General features: G+C 42.1%; 1 protein-coding gene across 1 annotated transcript in view; it reads right to left on the reverse strand.

Annotated features, from left to right (window-relative positions):
- The window catches only part of LOC121878084 (beta-hexosaminidase subunit alpha-like), a 64,734-nt gene that overhangs the window by 28,194 nt on the left and 17,336 nt on the right, over window positions 1–19,204 (reverse strand). Inside the window, exons 2-6 of the mRNA XM_042384076.1 lie at window positions 14,446–14,611; window positions 7,419–7,509; window positions 7,056–7,182; window positions 3,192–3,385; window positions 584–634 (exon numbers count right to left, since the gene is read on the reverse strand). Of these exons, the coding sequence (XP_042240010.1) occupies window positions 584–634; window positions 3,192–3,385; window positions 7,056–7,182; window positions 7,419–7,492 (446 nt within the window). The 5' untranslated portion in view covers window positions 7,493–7,509; window positions 14,446–14,611. The remainder of the gene's footprint in view (window positions 1–583; window positions 635–3,191; window positions 3,386–7,055; window positions 7,183–7,418; window positions 7,510–14,445; window positions 14,612–19,204) is intronic.

Genomic DNA, 19,204 nt, shown 5'->3' on the forward strand with positions numbered 1-19,204 from the left:
GCTACAGCACACCTTTTCCCTTGGTTATCTTTGCGTTTACTTGAGATTCTGGGGAGGAATGCAAGTGAGCTTTTTGCAGGTAATGTGCCATTGGGGTCGATAAGGCGTCTGGCTTCCGTTTGGGAAAACCCCTGATATGACAACATAAGAGAGGAGGGGGCATGACTTGTTCACCACCAGTAACCTCTTGTCCTCCCACCCCCAGCGCCCCCTGGCTTCCGTAGGGAAAACCCTGATATGACAACAGAAGAGAGAAGGGGCATGACTTTCACCATGTAACCTCCTGTCTCTCCTCCCCCCCCACAAACATCCCTGGCCTAATTCGACCATTCCCTCTCCCCACGCAACTTACTGTGCTGTAAAGACCAGGCCAGGCGCAGGGGTTAGGTGGTGGAGTGGATGATTACTTTTGACTGGAACTGTTCATGTGAAAACAGAGACGTACAAATGCAGGAAAACACACATTTACTGTTCAAGCACAAGTGCTCATTTGAGCACAAGTGCAATCGCAAATATGCAAAGGCACTTTGGGCACACTTGTGCAAGCACCAACCTAAACAGAGCAAAACATGCTTACACCTACCTAAGATCTGGGAAGGCATCACTAACATAAGGGAAACTCTGGTCATCATAAATGATCATTGTTTATACAATATCAGTAAGATCATGTTCCTAAAGGAAATACAGTAATTAATTTTGTTGCTCTAAATCTCAAATTCAACTGCTCTAGATATGGGGTGAAAACTTCTGAAATTCCTTAACTATAGAGTATGCAGATGGAACATCGCTATCATCTCTTGGTTTTTTCTTTCTCTTTTAATTATGAAGTCTGAAATACCTATAGTAGAGAAACTAGTACAGGTGCACCATTGATTTTCCGGGAACTGATGGTCCGGCACCTCCTTTAGTTCAGAAAAAATTACGAGAGGGTGTAGTGGATTTCTCCCCTACAATGCTGTTTGTCGCTGAGTAGCCGACCCCACCAGTTCCCCAGTGTATGCCTCGTGGTCTAGGTCAACCAGCGCCGCCATACATCACGGAGCGGGGGTCAACTACTAAGCCACGCCTACCCCCCGCTATTTAAGACCTGACCTCGTGGTGACCTGGCTCTTTCTACCAACACCAACCAGCCAGCAACACCTCCTCCTCCTCCGCCTGCCTGGCGGTCCTCACTCCCGCCGGAGAGCATGGCGACCCACAAGCTGGTCCTCCTCTGAGCATCCTCACCAAACCAGCTCTCTCTACATCACGCTTGTAACCATGCTGCCTTCCCAGCACCAAGTTGCATTGTACATCCAATACAACATGTATACATGAGAGCACACTGTGAGTTTCCTTTCTCCATCCCATCCTGAGTGTGAACCAAACATCCTGAACCCCACAAGGGCACTTAACTTCCAACCCTCCCTGCAATATTTTATGTCTAGTGCAAACTATGGGATGTTTGTACCTAAATTAATCACTATCTTACATGAATTCCAGCAATGTAAGTTACATTCTGCCAAGTCAATTCACTGACATTTTATAAGTGAAAAACTTAGTCCCTCTATTTGACTGTTAAATACGCACTTGGTAACCTTTGCCGCCCAGCTGTGTCAGCACCTTACCTCACCCCTCCCCCAGCCAGGGTGAAGGTAGTTTCAGGCTTAGATTTTATCTTATAAAATGTCACAGACTATACTTAACAGAATATAAATTGCATTGCTGGAATCCTTACAAGACAACGAATAATTTGAGTATAAACATCACATATTTTGCACAAGAGATAAAAAGCTTAGTCCTTTAGTGTAGTACATTTGAGTACAAGTTTTTCAACTCTTATGTTCAGGTAAAGATATGTAACTTTCTTCATTCATTTTTACTAATTTACATGCACACACCATCCTAAATACATACTGTACTGTGAGAAAAAAAAGTTAAAAGAAATAATTGTCCTTAGGACAAACCTGTACTCAAATATATTAAGTTAATTACTAAAAATTTTATGTCTAGTGCAAACTATAGGATGTTTGTAATTAAATTAATCACTATCTTAAAAGAATTCTAGCAATGTAAGTTATATTCTGCCAAGTCAATTCAGTGACATTTTATAAGCACAAAACTTAAACTCCTATTTGATAACTAAGCACTTTGTTATCTCCCTATCTCCCCTCCCAGACAGCTGTCAACACCTCACCTTCCCCTCCTCCTTCCTCCCAGCCAGGGTGAAGGCAGTTTTAGGCATAAAGTTTTTATCTTATAAAATGTCACTGACTAGACTTAGTAAAATTTAAGTTGCATTATTGGAATCCTTGTAAGACAGTGATTAAGTTGAGTATAAACATCACATATTTTTATGTCATAAAAGTTTTAATCCTTTAGTGTAGTACATTTGATTACAAAGTGTGTACAGTAAAAGTGTTGCTCAAAATTATACCTTTTTCACATTTAATTTACATTTAGTATTTGTTTAATTTAAGTTTCTAGCAGTCCAGAGTGCTTTTGAGACACAGGAGGTGTATAATTAGAGCAGGGCCGGTGCAAGATGATTTGGCGCCCTAGGCAAGCCTTTAGATGTGCGCCCCCTTGAAAGTTTTGATAAGCTAATGTAGGTACAGTAACCCATGACTACATTGTTTTCATCTTGTGGCTTTATTACTTCACCCATGCAAATAACCAATTATTGTTATTACATTAAGTCAATAAATCCTTGACGTAAACTTCAGAGGTCAGGTAACCTTGCCTCATCCCGACAAAGACAGGGAAGGGGGGCTGGCCGCCCTGGCAGTAAGTGGCAGTAAGGAGGGATGGTGGGGTTGGGAGAAGGGTTCTCAGATGTCAGCCTTCAGGTCACTGCTCGACAGTTCTCCAGGCCGCCAAAGATAAGGACCCGGGTTATTCTCCGGAGGGTTAACGAATAATATTAGCACAGTCGGCTACCGTCTACCTACCTCGCCTCCCTTCAACCCCCCCCACCCTTCTAACATCCTGCTCCGACCCTCCACGGCTCCACCACAGTGTCCACCACAGTTTTCCCTTCATTTTTAATTTTATCCAAGTTTGCCCTGAATTTGTTCGCCTAGTGGGTAGCGCCGGCCCTGAATTAGAGGGTTGGAGGTGTATTGTTGAATTATTATTACGTGACCTCGGTTGGTCCGGCAAAACGGATAATCCGGAAAATCGGTGGTGTACCTGTATATAATATTTCTTACATTTTAAAAGAGCAAGAGTTCCTCAGCACCCACCTGAAGGCAAATCTGGGAAAGTCCATGATCTGTGTGGAGTTGACATTGAAAGCTGAAGCATCAGGTACCAAGAGCTGGGAAAAGGTTTCCAGCCCCCTCAGGATACCCCAGATACTCTGAGAGATGATAGTGCCTTCCCTTGGTGCATCAGGACTGTCAATCTGATGGAGAATATTAAGTAAACATCTGGTGTCAATACTGTATAGTATGCGGAGAAAGTGAGAAACGCGTAAAGTGAACAAATATAACATTTGGGATTAATTGAAATAGAGACCGGCCGAATTTCAAACTCACTTTTTGACAACACACAACTATGTTGTAGTAAAAGTTTTATCTTAACTTTGATGGTATGCACAAACAAGTAAATATAGAAGTTATAAGTTAGGGTTAGGGAAAATAAAGGTTGGTTAGGAAAATAAAGGTTAGGTTAGGGAAAATCAGTTAGGGCTGGAACGACGCCACGTAGTAGAAGAGACAATGGCATAATGGGATGGAGGCTGGTTCTGAGGCAGAGGGCAGGCTATCAGCCCTCAGGTGAGTCACCATCACTGTCATCCACACTTGTCAGGCCTCTGACAAATCCCTCAAAGTCATCTTCACTGTCTCTACCCCTGGGTTATTATCACTGGCTTGGGTCAATGGTGGCTGCGCTAAGAACCCTTGTTATGCTTTCTGCTGACGGCTGTGGTGCTTATAAGGTCGTGATAAACCCAGTTAGGGCTCCATAGTCTGCAACAGCTGGGTAGTGAAGATTTCACAACGGTTTGCGCTTACGGTCGTCGGAAAGGAGGAGCTTGATTTTCCACACACTGGCGGCACCCCTAACATTACTATGGGATAAGCGGTGTTCTTCTTGGGATGACGCACCACCTGCCTCTTCACTGACGTCAATACTCATCTACCATCTCGTCGGTAGTCACATCAGTCCCTTATCACCTCCAGGATGCTCCGCTGGTGGTCTCGGAGAAGCCTGCAGCTGTAACACTAGCGCAGCTTCTCTGGCAAGGTCCACTGCTACTGCAACAGTCTGAACTCTCACCAGTCACAGATTGACTCTGCCTTACGCCTCGGAAATGCCTTGGTAACATATGTCTCCATGCGTGACGAACAGTTGCTACAGACAGTTGATCCTATGCTCACCAAGAAGTCCACAGCTTTCTTGATGTTAAATATTCTCCAGAATTACTTGAAAAGTATTTTGCTCCTGCCAACCGTTGATCCGTCTTCGCTCTTAAGTATCGTAGTGGCGGTGTCACTCAGGTTACGAACTCTTCCCTGTTGGTGTAGTCGTTCAGAGCTGGAATTTTTTTTGTTGAGAATGCAGCTTTTACATTACAGATTAACTCTGTCCATGGGCTGTAATATAGACGTAGTGTTGGGAGGAAGGAAGACCACTTTACGTTAAAGATGATTCAACAGAAGTGAGTGTCCTGCGCGTTGTCCAGCAGCAAATAAAAATCTTAATGGCACATTCTGTTGCTCGCGAATTTTCTTGCCATCGGGAAACGAAACAGTCATCAAACCAGGAGAGGGACAGTAGAGAGAACATCCATGCCTTACGCAGTCAGCCAGTGACATTTAGCTTTCAAGCCAAGTGCCTATGCTCTTGTAGGCGTAAGGGCTTGCGGGCTGTGGATCACCGAGCAACTTGGAGCTAGCAGGCACCGGAGGCATTGGTGGGTAAACAGGATTGGTGATGCGCTCCTTCTGCATCTTCTTCCGGCCCCTGAATCTTGCTGGCATTCTTCACAAACGAAGGTCTTGGAAGGTAGCTTTTTCCAAAATGACCAGATTCGTCCATGTTAAACACCTGGTCGTCGGTACTGTCCTTCCTCCATAACTTCACGCAAAAACGGAGGAAATTCCTCGTCAGAAAGCACGGTCAGCGTTTAGCTTCTTTCACCACCACCGTTTATATTGGTGATCTTGTTCCAGCATCTTAAAACCTCTGGTAACCACCCAGAGGAAGTGTTACGGTTTAAAGCTCTCAATTCCCATCTTTCGTGACACTGTAGCATAAGGAAGTTCACGCATACTCCTTAACAGAGCTGCGGTCGACTGCTGGTCGTTCCATCGCTACCGACGCACCAAGTAGCTCACAAGTAATTTTTCCGTCTTGAGAAGCACCTGGTTGTAAAAATATTTTCGATCATAAAGAAGAATTTGTAGACTTTGTGATCTTCATGTGCCCTTTATCTTGGCTGCATCCTTTTTATCGTCCGGATCGTAGATTCGTTCACCCATGCTATGCAGTGCTAAACTCAACTTGTCTTTGGTTCTTTCAAACCTTGGATGATCTTAGCCTCTACCTCATAGCTTATGAAACGTCGTCTTCTGGGCTTAGGCGGCTGGGTCGAGGCAAGGAAAAGGTTTTCTGGGAGCGGGGTGGTCCGGCGGAAGCCATTTTACAGAACAATGGATGTAACGTATTACACGGTGTGGCCTGAGGATGAAATTTAAGGCGTGCTGGGTCAAACGTCGTCTTTTTCCTTCCCTCCCTCCCAGGTGGGACACGTCATATTACTTTTAAACCACTAGCCAGGGGAAGCGGAGGGAGGTAGGGATGCATGGCCAATTACAGTCCGGACATCATTATATGACGTCAGGAAGGACGCAACAGACATGCACTGAGTAACCTTACTGCTGCTGCTTGGCCATAGGCGGAGGAGGAGCAGGTGGTGGGGGGCGAATTTAAAATAGTGCCGAGCCGGACACTTCATGTAAAGGGGTACACGCACCGCGGAATGAGCATCCCAGTTCCAAGGGCACCGCTAGAACGGAAACGCGGAATGTGGGACCGCGTAAAGTGAGGGTTGACTGTATACTTTATTTATCAATATTCAGTGAAAAACACTGCATTGACTTACTTTTTATTGTACAATTGGTCACACACACACACACACAGTCTCTATAATAACCAAAGCATGGAGGAAGACATAGAGCATGGATTCTAAAACATGTTCGACAATTTTTTAGACTTCACCTCTCACTGCCGTAGTCTCCTTACCTCTGATTAACTTGTGCACGTTCCCAGTTTAATCAATAATGTCTTTCAATGTGATGTTTCACTCACCATGGCCTTTAACATAATCCACCATGATTCTGCATTGTAAGAATGACATACAGTATTCTGACAGAGAGAATGAATCATGATTACTTGAGGAACTGCCCAATGTTACCTCACCACCAAAATGATCCATAACTCGGCCGTAATGACCTAAGCTGTCGATGGCAAGAAAAACCAAACAAGACGTAAGTAACAGTTCCCATTCTCATCTTAAGAATGATTCAGTAAAGTCCCAGCCTCAACTGATTCAAATCCAACCTGAAGAATGACCTAGTACCTATAAATAACTCAAGTTGACCCATTACTCATCTGAAGACACTCAGTAATGTATAACTCAACACTGACCATGACCCAACATGACTCAACACTTAATTTGCATTTTGACTCAGATTGACTCCACCCTGGCCTAATGAATAGCCAAAGCTTTTCTCCTACTGATTTTTACAAGAGAGCCACAGTACAGTAAGCCCAATGCAATCAGAAAATGATCAAGGTACATTCATACACCCACTTCAAAAATAGTACCAAGATAATTCGTCACCAGTTCAATATAAACCTAACCTAACCATGGTTTCATCACCTCCAAAATAAAGACATTATTATCTAAATTTAGTAAATGTAAAAATGTATTCAATAAACCAGTGATGAATTGTCTGGTGACAAAATGTCCGCCCATCAAAAAAATAATCCCATCTAATTCCTAACTGCCCTAGAAAACAGTCTAGAGTTAGTCATGCCATTACATCAATCTTATCCACTCTGACCTTGATTTCGTAGTGCTCATCCATGTCTTGATAGGGATAGTCCTCACAGGGTGTCAGGAGGTTGACCTTCACAGAGTCCAGGTACCCTTTGAAGTCATTATCCTTACGCCATGGTTGGTTCTTCTTGCTGTAGGGGAAAAGGGGAAGGTCAATGGAAAGAAAAGTAATGGAGTCTCTTTACATTAAGGAGGTAAAATAGTGGAAAAACAAAACAAACAAAGAGTTATGAAGTGTTAATATATGTATCCTGCTAAGTGTGAGTAAAGTTTCTCATACTTCAAAGCGTTACATAAGTGTAGGGAAATATCTTATTTACCTATTTTACCTAATAAGTTCATAAGCAGAAAACCTTACATTAAATACCTTGGAGAGGTGGGAGGAGGTAAACATGATCTTGGAGTACCTCTTGAGAGCATTTTGCAGGATGTCACAGTCATGACCTACAGTGCTGAACCTGACAAAGACACAAGAACCAATCTTACCGATAACACAAGGACACTGTCTATGCTTGGAGTGATGCTATACAAGGTGACCCCAGAAGTCCCTGTGCACCTGCAAATTACCAATACTGTATAGTACTTTATAATTAATTACTTTGTTCCACTTACATTTAATACTGTACAGTCTTCCTCTCCAACTACATGGGTTAGGTTCCTGAAAAACCCATGGCTGGCAAAACTGTGGTTGGAAAGGGGTTGGCCCTATGGGTAATAAGGGGTTAGATTAAATTATCAGACCCCAAGAGAGACATGCCCTGAGTCCTATAATACAGTATACTGTATTCACTTTAAAGTAAAATAAATACATGTAATACAGTACGTACTTCAAAAACTTGATTTATTTTCCTCTTTAACTGCATACTAACATTAAAACTTAAAATTGTAAATAAAAAAAAGCAATAATGAAAGAATAAAATTATAAAAAATAACGGAAGTTTGTGTCCACACACTACGTCACAGTCTTCCCTGACGCTGACCGTGTAAAAGATAGTCAACTAAGCATGCCTTATCACTTCCTTCTCACCTGCTGATGACATTCCTATGCCCTCCACACACCTGTGATTTGTACAGGTCATCACCAAATGCCCAGGCCTCAGTGGAATTAACCTCTGTATCTCATATGTGACAAACTTGTTAAAGGAGCTCTGTAAATTACAGTAAAACCCCCATAATTTGTACACCCCTATTTCGAAATCACTCGTGATTCATAATGATTTGCTGTTACGAAATATAAGTTATAAGTTTTTTAATATTTGGCAAATTTTTGAAATATGAGAGACATTTGAAAATATTACGTTATACTGTATACAGTACTGTACTTATATTACAGTTTTCATAATATTTGGTAAAATTTCAAATTATAAGACATTTACAAATAGTATGAGTAAAGAAGATGCACATGTCGCCATGGGATGTGACCGCCCGCCTCAGTGTAAGCAACTACAGTACAGTACTGTATACGTGTGTCTGACCTTGACAGTCAGTCAGGGTCTACAGTCTACCGCATAAGCTTTTTCCACTTGTTTTTCAATTATTGCCTAGTGTTTGAGCCATTATGTCTGATAACCCCCCTAAATATGGTACTGTGTTTAGAAACATTAAAATTTTTATTGGGGTAGATAACGGAAAATTACTGTTATTTTGTTTGTTTTTTCCCTAAGAAGTTGTCCCTCAGAATTCGTAAGGGCTAAACCTCCTATTACAATACGGGTATTTTGAATTGCGGGAGGTTTACTGTATACCTCCTACATTCTCTTGAAAAAGGACGGTTGCCTAAAATCAGTTAATAATAATTATAATAATTAATAATAATTGTGAGCGAATATATATTTTGGTAAATACTGTAAATAGAAAAGCCAGATAGTGTTTGTGTGAACATTAAGTGTACTCAGAAACAACTACCCTGTACTGTACTGTACAAACAAAGATTACAAGGTGCCAGCTGGATGGAACATAAGAACATAAGAAAATAAGGAGTCTGCAATAGGCCGGTTGGCCTGTGCATGGCAGCTCCTGTCGAGAGTTACTACCACTCTCTATCATCCATGAATCTATCTAGCCTCCTTTTGAAACTTTCCAGAGTTCCCGCACTTACTACAAAGTTGTTAAGCTTGTTCCACTCGTCCACCACCCTATTTGTGAACCAGTTCCTTCCTATCTCCCTCCTAAACCTAAACTTATCCAACTTGAATCCGTTGCTCCGAGTCCTATCCTGCTCGGATATTATAAGAACTTTATCTATATCCCCTTTATTGATTCCTTTCACCCACTTAAATACTTCTATCATATCTCCCCGCACTCTTCGTCTTTCTAGGGAATGCAAGTTATGTTTCTTTAACCTATCTTGATATGGAAGGTTTCTAAGTCCTGGAATCATTTTTGTCGTTCTTCGCTGCACCGACTCTAGTGAATTTTATCCATTCTATAATAAGGGCACCAGAACTGAACCGCATAATCGAGGTGCGGCCTGACTAGCGCAAGATATAGTTGCAATAAGACCTCTGCACTCTTGTTACTTACACTTCTAGATATAAAACCCAATACTCTGTTTGCCTTATTTCAAACATTAACGCACTGTTTTCTAGGCCGTAGGTCCGGGCTCACAAGTACCCCTAGGTCTCTTTCACAAGTCGACTTCTCTAGGTTGATGTTGTTAAGGCTGTATACATTATCAGTATTTGTTCTTCCAATATTAAGTACGCTGCTCTTGCTGGTGTTGAATTTCATTTGCCATTTTTCAGACCACCCCTGCAGTTTATTTAGATCCTCCTGTAATGCATTTGCATCCTGCCCTGAATTAATCTGCCGCCCTATTTTGGTGTCATCCGCAAACTTGCTTATGTCACTGCTGATCCCAGTATCCAGATCGTTTATATAGATTATGAACAAGAGTGGGCCTAGTACTGACCCCTGGAGAACTCCACTGGTTACACGGCCCCACTCAGATTTAACACCATCTACGCTGACCCTCTGCGTTCTATCGGTGAGCCATGATTTTATCCAATTTAAAACTTTCCCCTCGATACCATGAGCCTTAATTTTTCTCAGAAGCCTCTGATGCGGTACTCTGTCAAATGCTTTGCTAAAGTCTAAGTAAATAACATCGTAATTTTCGTCATTATCTACTACCTCGAAGACTTTCCTAAAAAACGTCAGCAGATTTGTTAGACAAGATTTTCCCTTTGTAAACCCATGTTGAGAGTCGTAGATTAATTTGCTTTTCTCTAGATGCGATTGGATGCTATCTGCTATAATTGATTCAAGAAATTTCCCCACTACTGACGTCAAACTGATCGGCCGGTAATTTGACGCTGATGCTCTGTCTCCCTTTTTGAATAAGGGTACTACATTTGCCTGTTTCCACAAGTCTGGCACAACTCCGGTGTCTAATGACTTTGTAAATAAGTTTACGAGGGGTCCGCTAATCTGTTCCCTACAGTGTAGGGCCTACACTCTTTCAAGACTCGAGGAAAAAACTGACTAGTACAGTACAGGGTGACTAGCAGATGGGATTACCTGACATTTCACAACTAGTAGTTACATAGATGTTACCAGGTGACAGTTGTAAAGTAACTAAATAAACTTACTTGACTACTATACTCAAGTAACATTTTTGGGTATTTACTGTTTAAAAAGTGCTAAATTTTTTTCGTACTTTTACTTTTACTAAAGTATAGTTTTCTAATACTTTTACTCCAACAAAATTGAAAAAAATCATTACTTGTCACATGCAAACTAATTAATTAATTAATTAATTAATCGTTAACCACAGTAAACGAGTTGTGTGGATGGAGGTATGGTGTGGGTGGGGCTGTGAAGGCACCAGTACGGTGTGGGAAGACACCATACGGTCACATACCTAGAGGACTTGTGAGATGAGGTGACATCAGGTCAGGTCAGGTGGCAGTAGCCAATGGCCATGACAGTGGACTTTCCCTGTGACCTTCTTGTGTTCATTAGCACCTTGACCACCCACCTCACCTAGCCTACCCTCTTATCCTCTGCTCCCCCATCAAATCCCTTCTTTTCTTCCCACCTTTCCTTCGGGGAATTGGTTTTTCTCGTTAAACGTCAGTCAGTTGGTCTAATATTCCAAAATGCTGTACATAATTCCACTTTATATATAAAGCTTGTATCTATATACTATATATGTGTGAGACTCAGTGTATTTAAAATTTTTCTTAATTAACTACGGTAAGTACGTACCACTGCCCCCCAGCACCCGCCAGATGTTATGGGTGCAAAAAATTCAGTATTTATCAATTAGAATCGAAAAGTGACAACACCACAGCCACACCCCAATTAGAGGGATAGTTCATGTTAAGTCTTAGTCAGACTCAGTCACTGTGGAGGCAACAATCATCCAAAAACTCAACTGAAGGAGCTTGATAGCTACTTGGCATGCCCAGAGGAAGGAATGGAGCTATTGAGGTCTTTCCTGACATTATGTGACTTATCTCTCATGCTTAACACCTTTTTACCTGCATCTGCTGCTTGTGAGCATCTGCTTAGTCATGCTGGGCTTATTATTTATTATTTAATTAATTTATTGCATCCCAGGGGGCGACAAGCCAAGTCACAAGACCATGCAGTCAGACACTAATCCATGGGTACTCGTGTCTCACAGGACACACTATGACTTGTGATATGGAGACAATATTGATATGCTTCAAGGACAATGGGTTAAGGTCTGTGCCCACCAAAGTGAAGGTAGCACACAAGAATTTAATTTAAATTATTACGAATAAGTAGCTGGTGACATACAGTACAGTATAGTGCTTAGTGACTCGTCCTGTGGTAGGAGATCCCTGACAGTGGGACAGTCAAGGCAATAGCGTTGAAGGGTGTTAGCATTGGGATAATTACAGAGTTTACAGGAAGAGAAGTGCAGGTCATACCCCACCTCAGATACTTGCCAGATAGGTCCGTATCCTAACATAATACAAGCAAAGACAACATTATGTCTGCGGACCATAAGTCCACGTTGAAAATACTTGTGTGGATAAGAAAGAAAGTGATCATAGTGTTGGTTAGATATATTTTTAGCCCGTTCACTATCCCTGTAATGAACTGTAGGGAGATGAACGGCTGAGCGAATTATCTTTCGGTAGATGATACGGGGCTTATATTTAGGCCAAAAAGATCCTGATTGGACAGCCATAATTTTGAGAATCAGTTATTGATTAATATCAATAGAAAAATTTGCAAATAAACATGTGTAATACTATGTGTCTTTTATTTTTATCATTAGTTAACCAGTTTTTTTAATTACTGTGGATTTATTTTAATATTTGAGACAATTAATAATTTTGTTGTTACTTTTACTTTCAGTACTTGAGTACAGTACTTTATAAATGAGATACTTTTTTTGCTTCTACTTTAATACTGTACATTCAACTTTGGATGCTTTTACCTTTACTTGAGTAATATTTTGCCAATGTAACAATACTTTTACTTAAGTAACAAAGTCCATTACTTTTTACAACTCTGCCAGGTGGAATACCAAATACAGTATCCATGCCTAGGATTGTAGGACATTAGGTGATAACCGGTGGGATATCACTGCCTGGAACACAGACTGGCAGCAGTAATGATGCCTGGAACAATCACCTGGTCTTGATGCAGCCTGCTGGGACACTGCCTACCTATAGTAATGGTACTCCATGCCATGTACACCCTGACCACTCCACCCACCCCCACACATACACTTTTCTTGGCCTCTGTTACTAGTCTCATTACTAGATTTATGCTTTGAAGCCATTTCTCAGGGCAAAAAATGAATAAAACTACGATATTAGTTTAAAACAAAATCGAGAGTGGTCTAACTGGTATGTTTACGATACAACGGTCTTTGTGATAAAGACAAGGCAGGTTGGGCTAGGCTAGGGCAGGACTGGTAGAATGCTAATACTCACAGTTAATCTTCTAGTAGAGGCTAATAGACATGAAAACAGAGTATCGTGCAGATCAGGGAAACGCCCTAAGCTTATTATTCGTCTGTGCATTTCACCGAGATGGGCAGATTAAATCCTCCTTGCTCGCTACATGGCTTCACAGTGAAAATCCATGGTTACTTAAAACGTTGGTAAATTTGTATAAGTGCACCCAACTCTGTTAGAAAGTCAAAAATATATTTTTCTATTGTATTTATGTGTGTTTAGATCGGTTATGAGTCACACAACTTATGACCTTCATTTCCGTTGGAAATTGGCCGTTTTTTTTTTTTTTTTTTTGGTGGGACATTTTCCGAAAAATAATAATGGCTAAGCGAATACAAAATACAAAAAAACACTAGAAAAACATAAACCTGACCTGACCTGACCCGACCTGACCTAACCTAATTGACTCTCACCATATGATGGAATCACTTATTTCTTGCCTTATTGGCCTGGTTCCGTTCGTCGTTCGAGTTACCACAATGCCATCTATATTGGCCTTGACGAAATTTACATTCGTTCTTGCACTTTACACTTTACTGAGGTCGGGAGAATACCATGAGATCGAAAAAATGCTATAGTTTCTTCTTTTTTTTCCCAAAAAACTCGCTATCAGCTCCATATAATTGAAGTGACACCCATCGCAGACTTCATGGTCAGAAATGAATTTGAATTTCGAAATTTGAGACCCTAAATAAAAATCGAATTTGATTGGGCCAAAAATACTGCGAATTAAACCACATCATTTTAATTGGTTGCAAAAAAAAAATGCTTCTGATTGGCCACGTGACGTATACTGGAACGCATGCGCGTGATGATTTATGAAGGAGACCCGCAGTGTGGGAGGTGAGGTAGGCGATAATGGCGGAAGATTAATGGAAGAAAATAGAGAAAATTTTGGATACGCTATCTCTGTTATTATACATTTGCGACGGTAATGTAATAGAAGAAAATTATCTTATAACTAGACGTCTTATTCGAATATGATAATAGATTAGGGGTAGGAATGATGGGTGCAGAAATACAATAATACCAAAACTTTACCAGGGTAAGAAAAACTGATGATATGTAAAAAGTGGATACTTAAAACCGTGGTTGTGCAGGGATGACTGTACAGTATGAGAAATGGTTACAGTAAATATTGTTCGTGGATAACATTTGCAACGTTTACTGTAAGTAGATCAAGGTATAAAACAATGTAGGCAAAATAATGAACAACTTAACTACTGTGCTACTGTACTGTTAATTACTGCAGGAGTTCAGGGTCCTTGGGTTAGGGTTACTTGGGTAAGGGTACTTTAGCTTGGAATTGGTTAGGTTAGGTTGGGTTATGGTAATTTTTGGGGGGATAGGTTAGGTTTGGTTTACAAAGGTTTGTCAAGCTTGGATTTGGTTAGGTTCGTGTCTATGTTTGTAGTCTCCCCCCTCCCTCTATCACACACCAAGGAGACTTACTTGAAAGTGTCAGGCCTGATGACCATGTAGGTGTCCTGGGTTTCGCTCATCTGGGGGCGGGGCCAGGTATGACCTACGGTGGGGGTGACCAGTGGGACACTGGCCCACACAACCCCCACCGTGCCCAACACGGACAGCATCCAGGCTGCATGCAAAAGTGATGTTCCTGGGGACATTGTGTACATAACGATGACTCTTTCAGGAAATAGAGATATTAAATTGATGGAAAGGGAATAACAGCACATCAGGTATCAAGAGTGATTAGAATACCTGCAGTTACCTAGCTTATACTATAGACGGGTAAGGGTGCTTGATATAAGTTTATAAGTGCCTCAAAGGGCATTACTCTGTCAACTGTTCATACCCTGAGCTAGAGGTATCCTGACCCACAATAGGTCACAGCCTAAGACTACAGCCAGCCACAAGTACAGAAAATTGTAAAGCTAACAATTTTTTTGGAGTGAGTTGTGAACTCTTGGAATAATCTGCCAGAAAGAGTTTTAATGGCACCAAGTTTATGCTCATTTAAGACCAGACTTGACCAACATTATTGTAGGCACAGATACATTCTGCCCTGTTCTTGTCAACAGTGCTTGAGACTAGTGGACCGCCTAAAGGGGTTATCACATTATGCAAAATTCCTCATTCATGGGGAGAAAAACGATGATACTGCCATTTTCAGTCAGGATTTTCACCTGAAAACTGAGCTCTGAGGAAAAAACAAATTACAGTTCTCGGGCAAGTTTAAACTGCATTTCGGTTTCAATTAAGGTTTTTAAATATTTTGTAATTGAAAGGCATGGATTTTATTCAAACAAATTATTAGGAAAGTATTTAAAATGCAAATATATTAGCATTAAAATAAACTTATACTGTACTACACATATAATGATATAAATGAAACTTACTGATAACATATCATTTGACTCTTGTTTACATCCAGAGTGCAACCAAACTGGTGGACGGAAATAAAATCCACAGGAAAAAAAGTCACATGACTTGTACACATTGACAACACAATTTTTATATATAGATATGATGGCGTTCCCATAGTGTAGATCACGGCGGGCGGGCGGGTCGTGTTGCGTCTCTGTAACAAAGCGTGTTAGGCATTCGGGCCTTCGATGTAGAGCGGCAGAAATTGGACAGTGATTACATAAGTTCGTCAAGATCGTCTTAGTGATGTGAAAGTGTAAATCGATGTAGGACTTTTAATGCTAGACACGATTGTATTTTTGAAAACTCAATTTCCACCGAGTTGGAGGTACAGCCAAGGTCACAGGCCTATAACCACACAATCACTGCCACATGACAAAGCTTTTATTTCATTTTATTTTTTAGGGTGTTGTGGTCACGGCTGTGATAAAGGCCAACCAGGGAGTGTAGTACTGTGCCTTTAGTTAAATCAGTTCATAGTTGTCATCAGTGAATGCAGAAGAGACTATAAATAACTTAAAGTGAATACATATTGGCAATCGAGCTGGTAAGGACAACTGCCAGCCTATTCGTGTCATAGGTGCCACAGAGACTTTAAATTTTACTTTGTTTGTGTGCTTTCTCAAGGACTGAATCTGTGTTTATAATACACCACTCACAGGGAGATACAGTGTACACAGTGATAGTTCATAGTGTCATCAGTGACCGCTGAAGTTGTAAATAACTTAAAGTGAGCGCTCACTAGCAAGCAAGCTGGAAAGGCACCGTGCCAGCTGAAACCAAGTCGTGTCATAGGTGCCACAGAGACTTTAAATTTTATGTTGATTGTGTGCTTTCTCAAGGACTGAAACTGTGCCTACAATACACCATTCACAGGGAGATACAGTGTACGCAGTCACAGACGACAACTCTATAGGCAACAGAGAGTAGCTAAGTACTTTTTCTCTCTTTATTTTTTTGAAATAGGTGTAGATTTATACACAGTCTGCACCCCCCCCCCCACAACAACAACAACCATGAGTTTGATATGTGATTACTGCAGGGAGACGTCGGATATGGAGGATACAGGCCTGACTAATGCAACGTTTAGGAAGTTACTAACTGCCGTAAAGCATGATGGCTGTTGCTGGTATTGCTCTGGCTGCATAGTCAAGGTGAATGAAGCGATTGCAATCCATAAGGGAACGAGTTCTCTAGGGACGAAAATAGATGAAGCAGGAGCCCTGCTGGTTGACAAACTGGAGCAAGTTGGGAAAGAGATCCTTGCTAAGACTGAGGAAGTAGCTAATAGAATGGAGGTGGTTGCTAAGAGGAGTTATGCTGACGTATTAGGAGGGCCACGGAGGGGGGCGGAGAGTAATGCAGAATCAGTACAGGTTCTACAGCAGATTGGGACTTTGAAGAAGTGTGTCGAAGAAATGAAAATTAACGGACCTACTGTTAGGGGAGAGGAGGAACACCAGGAACGGCTCCAGCGCAGGAACAATGTAATAGTTTTTGGAGTCACCGAGAGCCAGGCGGAGGGAACTGTGAGTAAGGAAACACACGACAAGGTGCTGTTTCAAAATATTTGCACAGAGGTTCTGAAGATTCCAGCAACCCCTCAGGATGTGAGGAGGCTGGGACAAAAGCAGGGGGCTAAGCCTCGCCCCCTCAGGATCACACTAGTGAGTGAGGAGGAGAAATGGCAAGTTATTCGGCAGGCAAAAAACTTAGCAAGGAGCGAGGCATTTCGGTATGTATTCATTCACCCAGACCGCACGGTAATGCAGAGGGAACAGCACAAGAAGCTCCTGCAGGACTTGAAGCAGAAGAGGGAGGAGTCGAGGAGGAACGGGGACAGGTGTACATGGGTTATACTCAGGGGGAGGGTAGTGGAAACAAGTGTGCCGACACAGGGCCAGGGGGCAGCAGTGCACCCCCCACCCACTCAACCCCCCACCCGGGAGGCGGCACCAGCTCAGCCTACCGGAGAGGAGGGAACGAGCGCCTTGTAAACAATGACATTTCTAACCACACCCTGCAAAATACAGTGTACTTAGCAAATGCTGCAGCTTCTGAGAGTGTGGGGGGAGCGGGTTTATTACTAAGAGCAGAGACGTTACCGAGAGCAAATTCTGGCTTGAATGTCATGTACACTAATACTGACACGTTCCTTGATAAGAGAGAGGAGTTTGAAACACTACTAAGAGTACACCAACCAGATAATGTAGGAGTTGTTGAACTGTTGTACAAGAACAGGAGAATCGACCCAGAGGAATGTGAGCTCAGTATTGCTGGATATGACTCATTTACGAGCCTAACTCAAGAATCCTGCAGGAGGGGTGTGGTTATCTACGCTAGGCAAGATCCTAGAGCCAGCCAGGCGAGGGTACAGGGAGAGGATGTTCTTGAAGAGTCCAAGTGGTGTAAAATTAAATTAAAGGGAGGGGACTTACTTATCGTCGGGTGTATCTACAGATACACTGTGGCCCACTAAATCAAAGGAACTTAAGAACCTTAATAAACAATGCGGCGATGCTCAACCCTAGCCACCTCCTTATCATGGGGGACTTTAACGATGGCGACATCGACTGGAGAAACGAGTCCACCCCGAATGACTTGAATAACCGTGCTACTCTTTTTGTAGAAACTCTGAGAGATAATTTTCTGTTCCAACATGTGAGAGACCCGACACATTACAGAGGGGAGCAAACACCCAAGCCACTTGACCTCATCATAACAAACGAGGAGGGTATGGTGGCCAAACTGGAACACCTTGCCCCAGTTGGCACCAGTCACCATACAGTGTTGTCATTCAGATTTAACTGTTACCTAGTTCAAGATAAGGCCAGGCCAAGGTGCAAATATTACAAGGGAAATTACAATGGGATGAGGGAAGAGATGAGGGGTATCAACTGGCCTGACTTATTAAGGTACAAGAACGCAGACACTACGCTGAATATCATAACTAGTAAAATGACCCATTTGATCGATAAATATATACCCAAGACCAAACCCAGTGCTTCTAAGAATACGAGGGGATTCCTACTCATGAACCAAGAAATTCAAGACGTGGGTTGGGTCAAACGATGAGCAAGACAGTAGGATGTATGCAAGAGCCAGAAACCAAGCAAAGATAGAGTGTAGAAGGGCTGAAAAGGAGTTCCAGAGGCCGGTTGCACGCGAGGTCAAGTCAAACCCAAAGGCGTTTTACCGCTATGCAAAATCAAAATTGAAAACGCGAGTAGGAGTATCAGACCTGAGGCTTGAAGATGGTAGTTACGCAGATTCTGACCAGGATAAAGTTGAGGCAATGAACAGCTTCTTTTCCTCAGTGTTCACAAGAGAGGATGCAACTAACCTTCCTGCGTTTGAGGACAGACGGTTCGACACAGCACTGACCCACATTGTGTTCACAGAAGAGGGTATTAGAAATAAACTGTCAAAGCTAAAGGTCCATAAGAGTCCCGGACCTGACATGGTGCATCCTAGAGTGCTAAGAGAGCTGTGCAACGAGCTTGCAGAGCCCCTAAAGATTCTGTTTTGTAAATGCCTGGATGAACAAAAGGTCCCCAGTGAATGGAAAGTGGCTTATGCGAGTCCTATCTTCAAGAAGGGCGATAGTCACTCCGCGAACAACTATAGACCGGTGACCCTGACCAGCATAATATGTAAAGTACTTGAGAGTATTATCAGAGATGCCGCAATGGAACATCTAACACAAAACAATCTTGTAAAGGATAGCCAACACGGTTTCATGTCGTGGCGCCCCTGTTTAACACAATTGCTCAAGGTATTGGATATTTGGACCCATATTCTGGAACGGGGTGGTAATATCGAC

This window comes from Homarus americanus, unplaced genomic scaffold (assembly GCF_018991925.1).
Source record: "Homarus americanus isolate GMGI-L3 unplaced genomic scaffold, GMGI_Hamer_2.0 scaffold45562, whole genome shotgun sequence".
Taxonomy (NCBI): Eukaryota; Metazoa; Arthropoda; class Malacostraca; order Decapoda; family Nephropidae; genus Homarus; species Homarus americanus.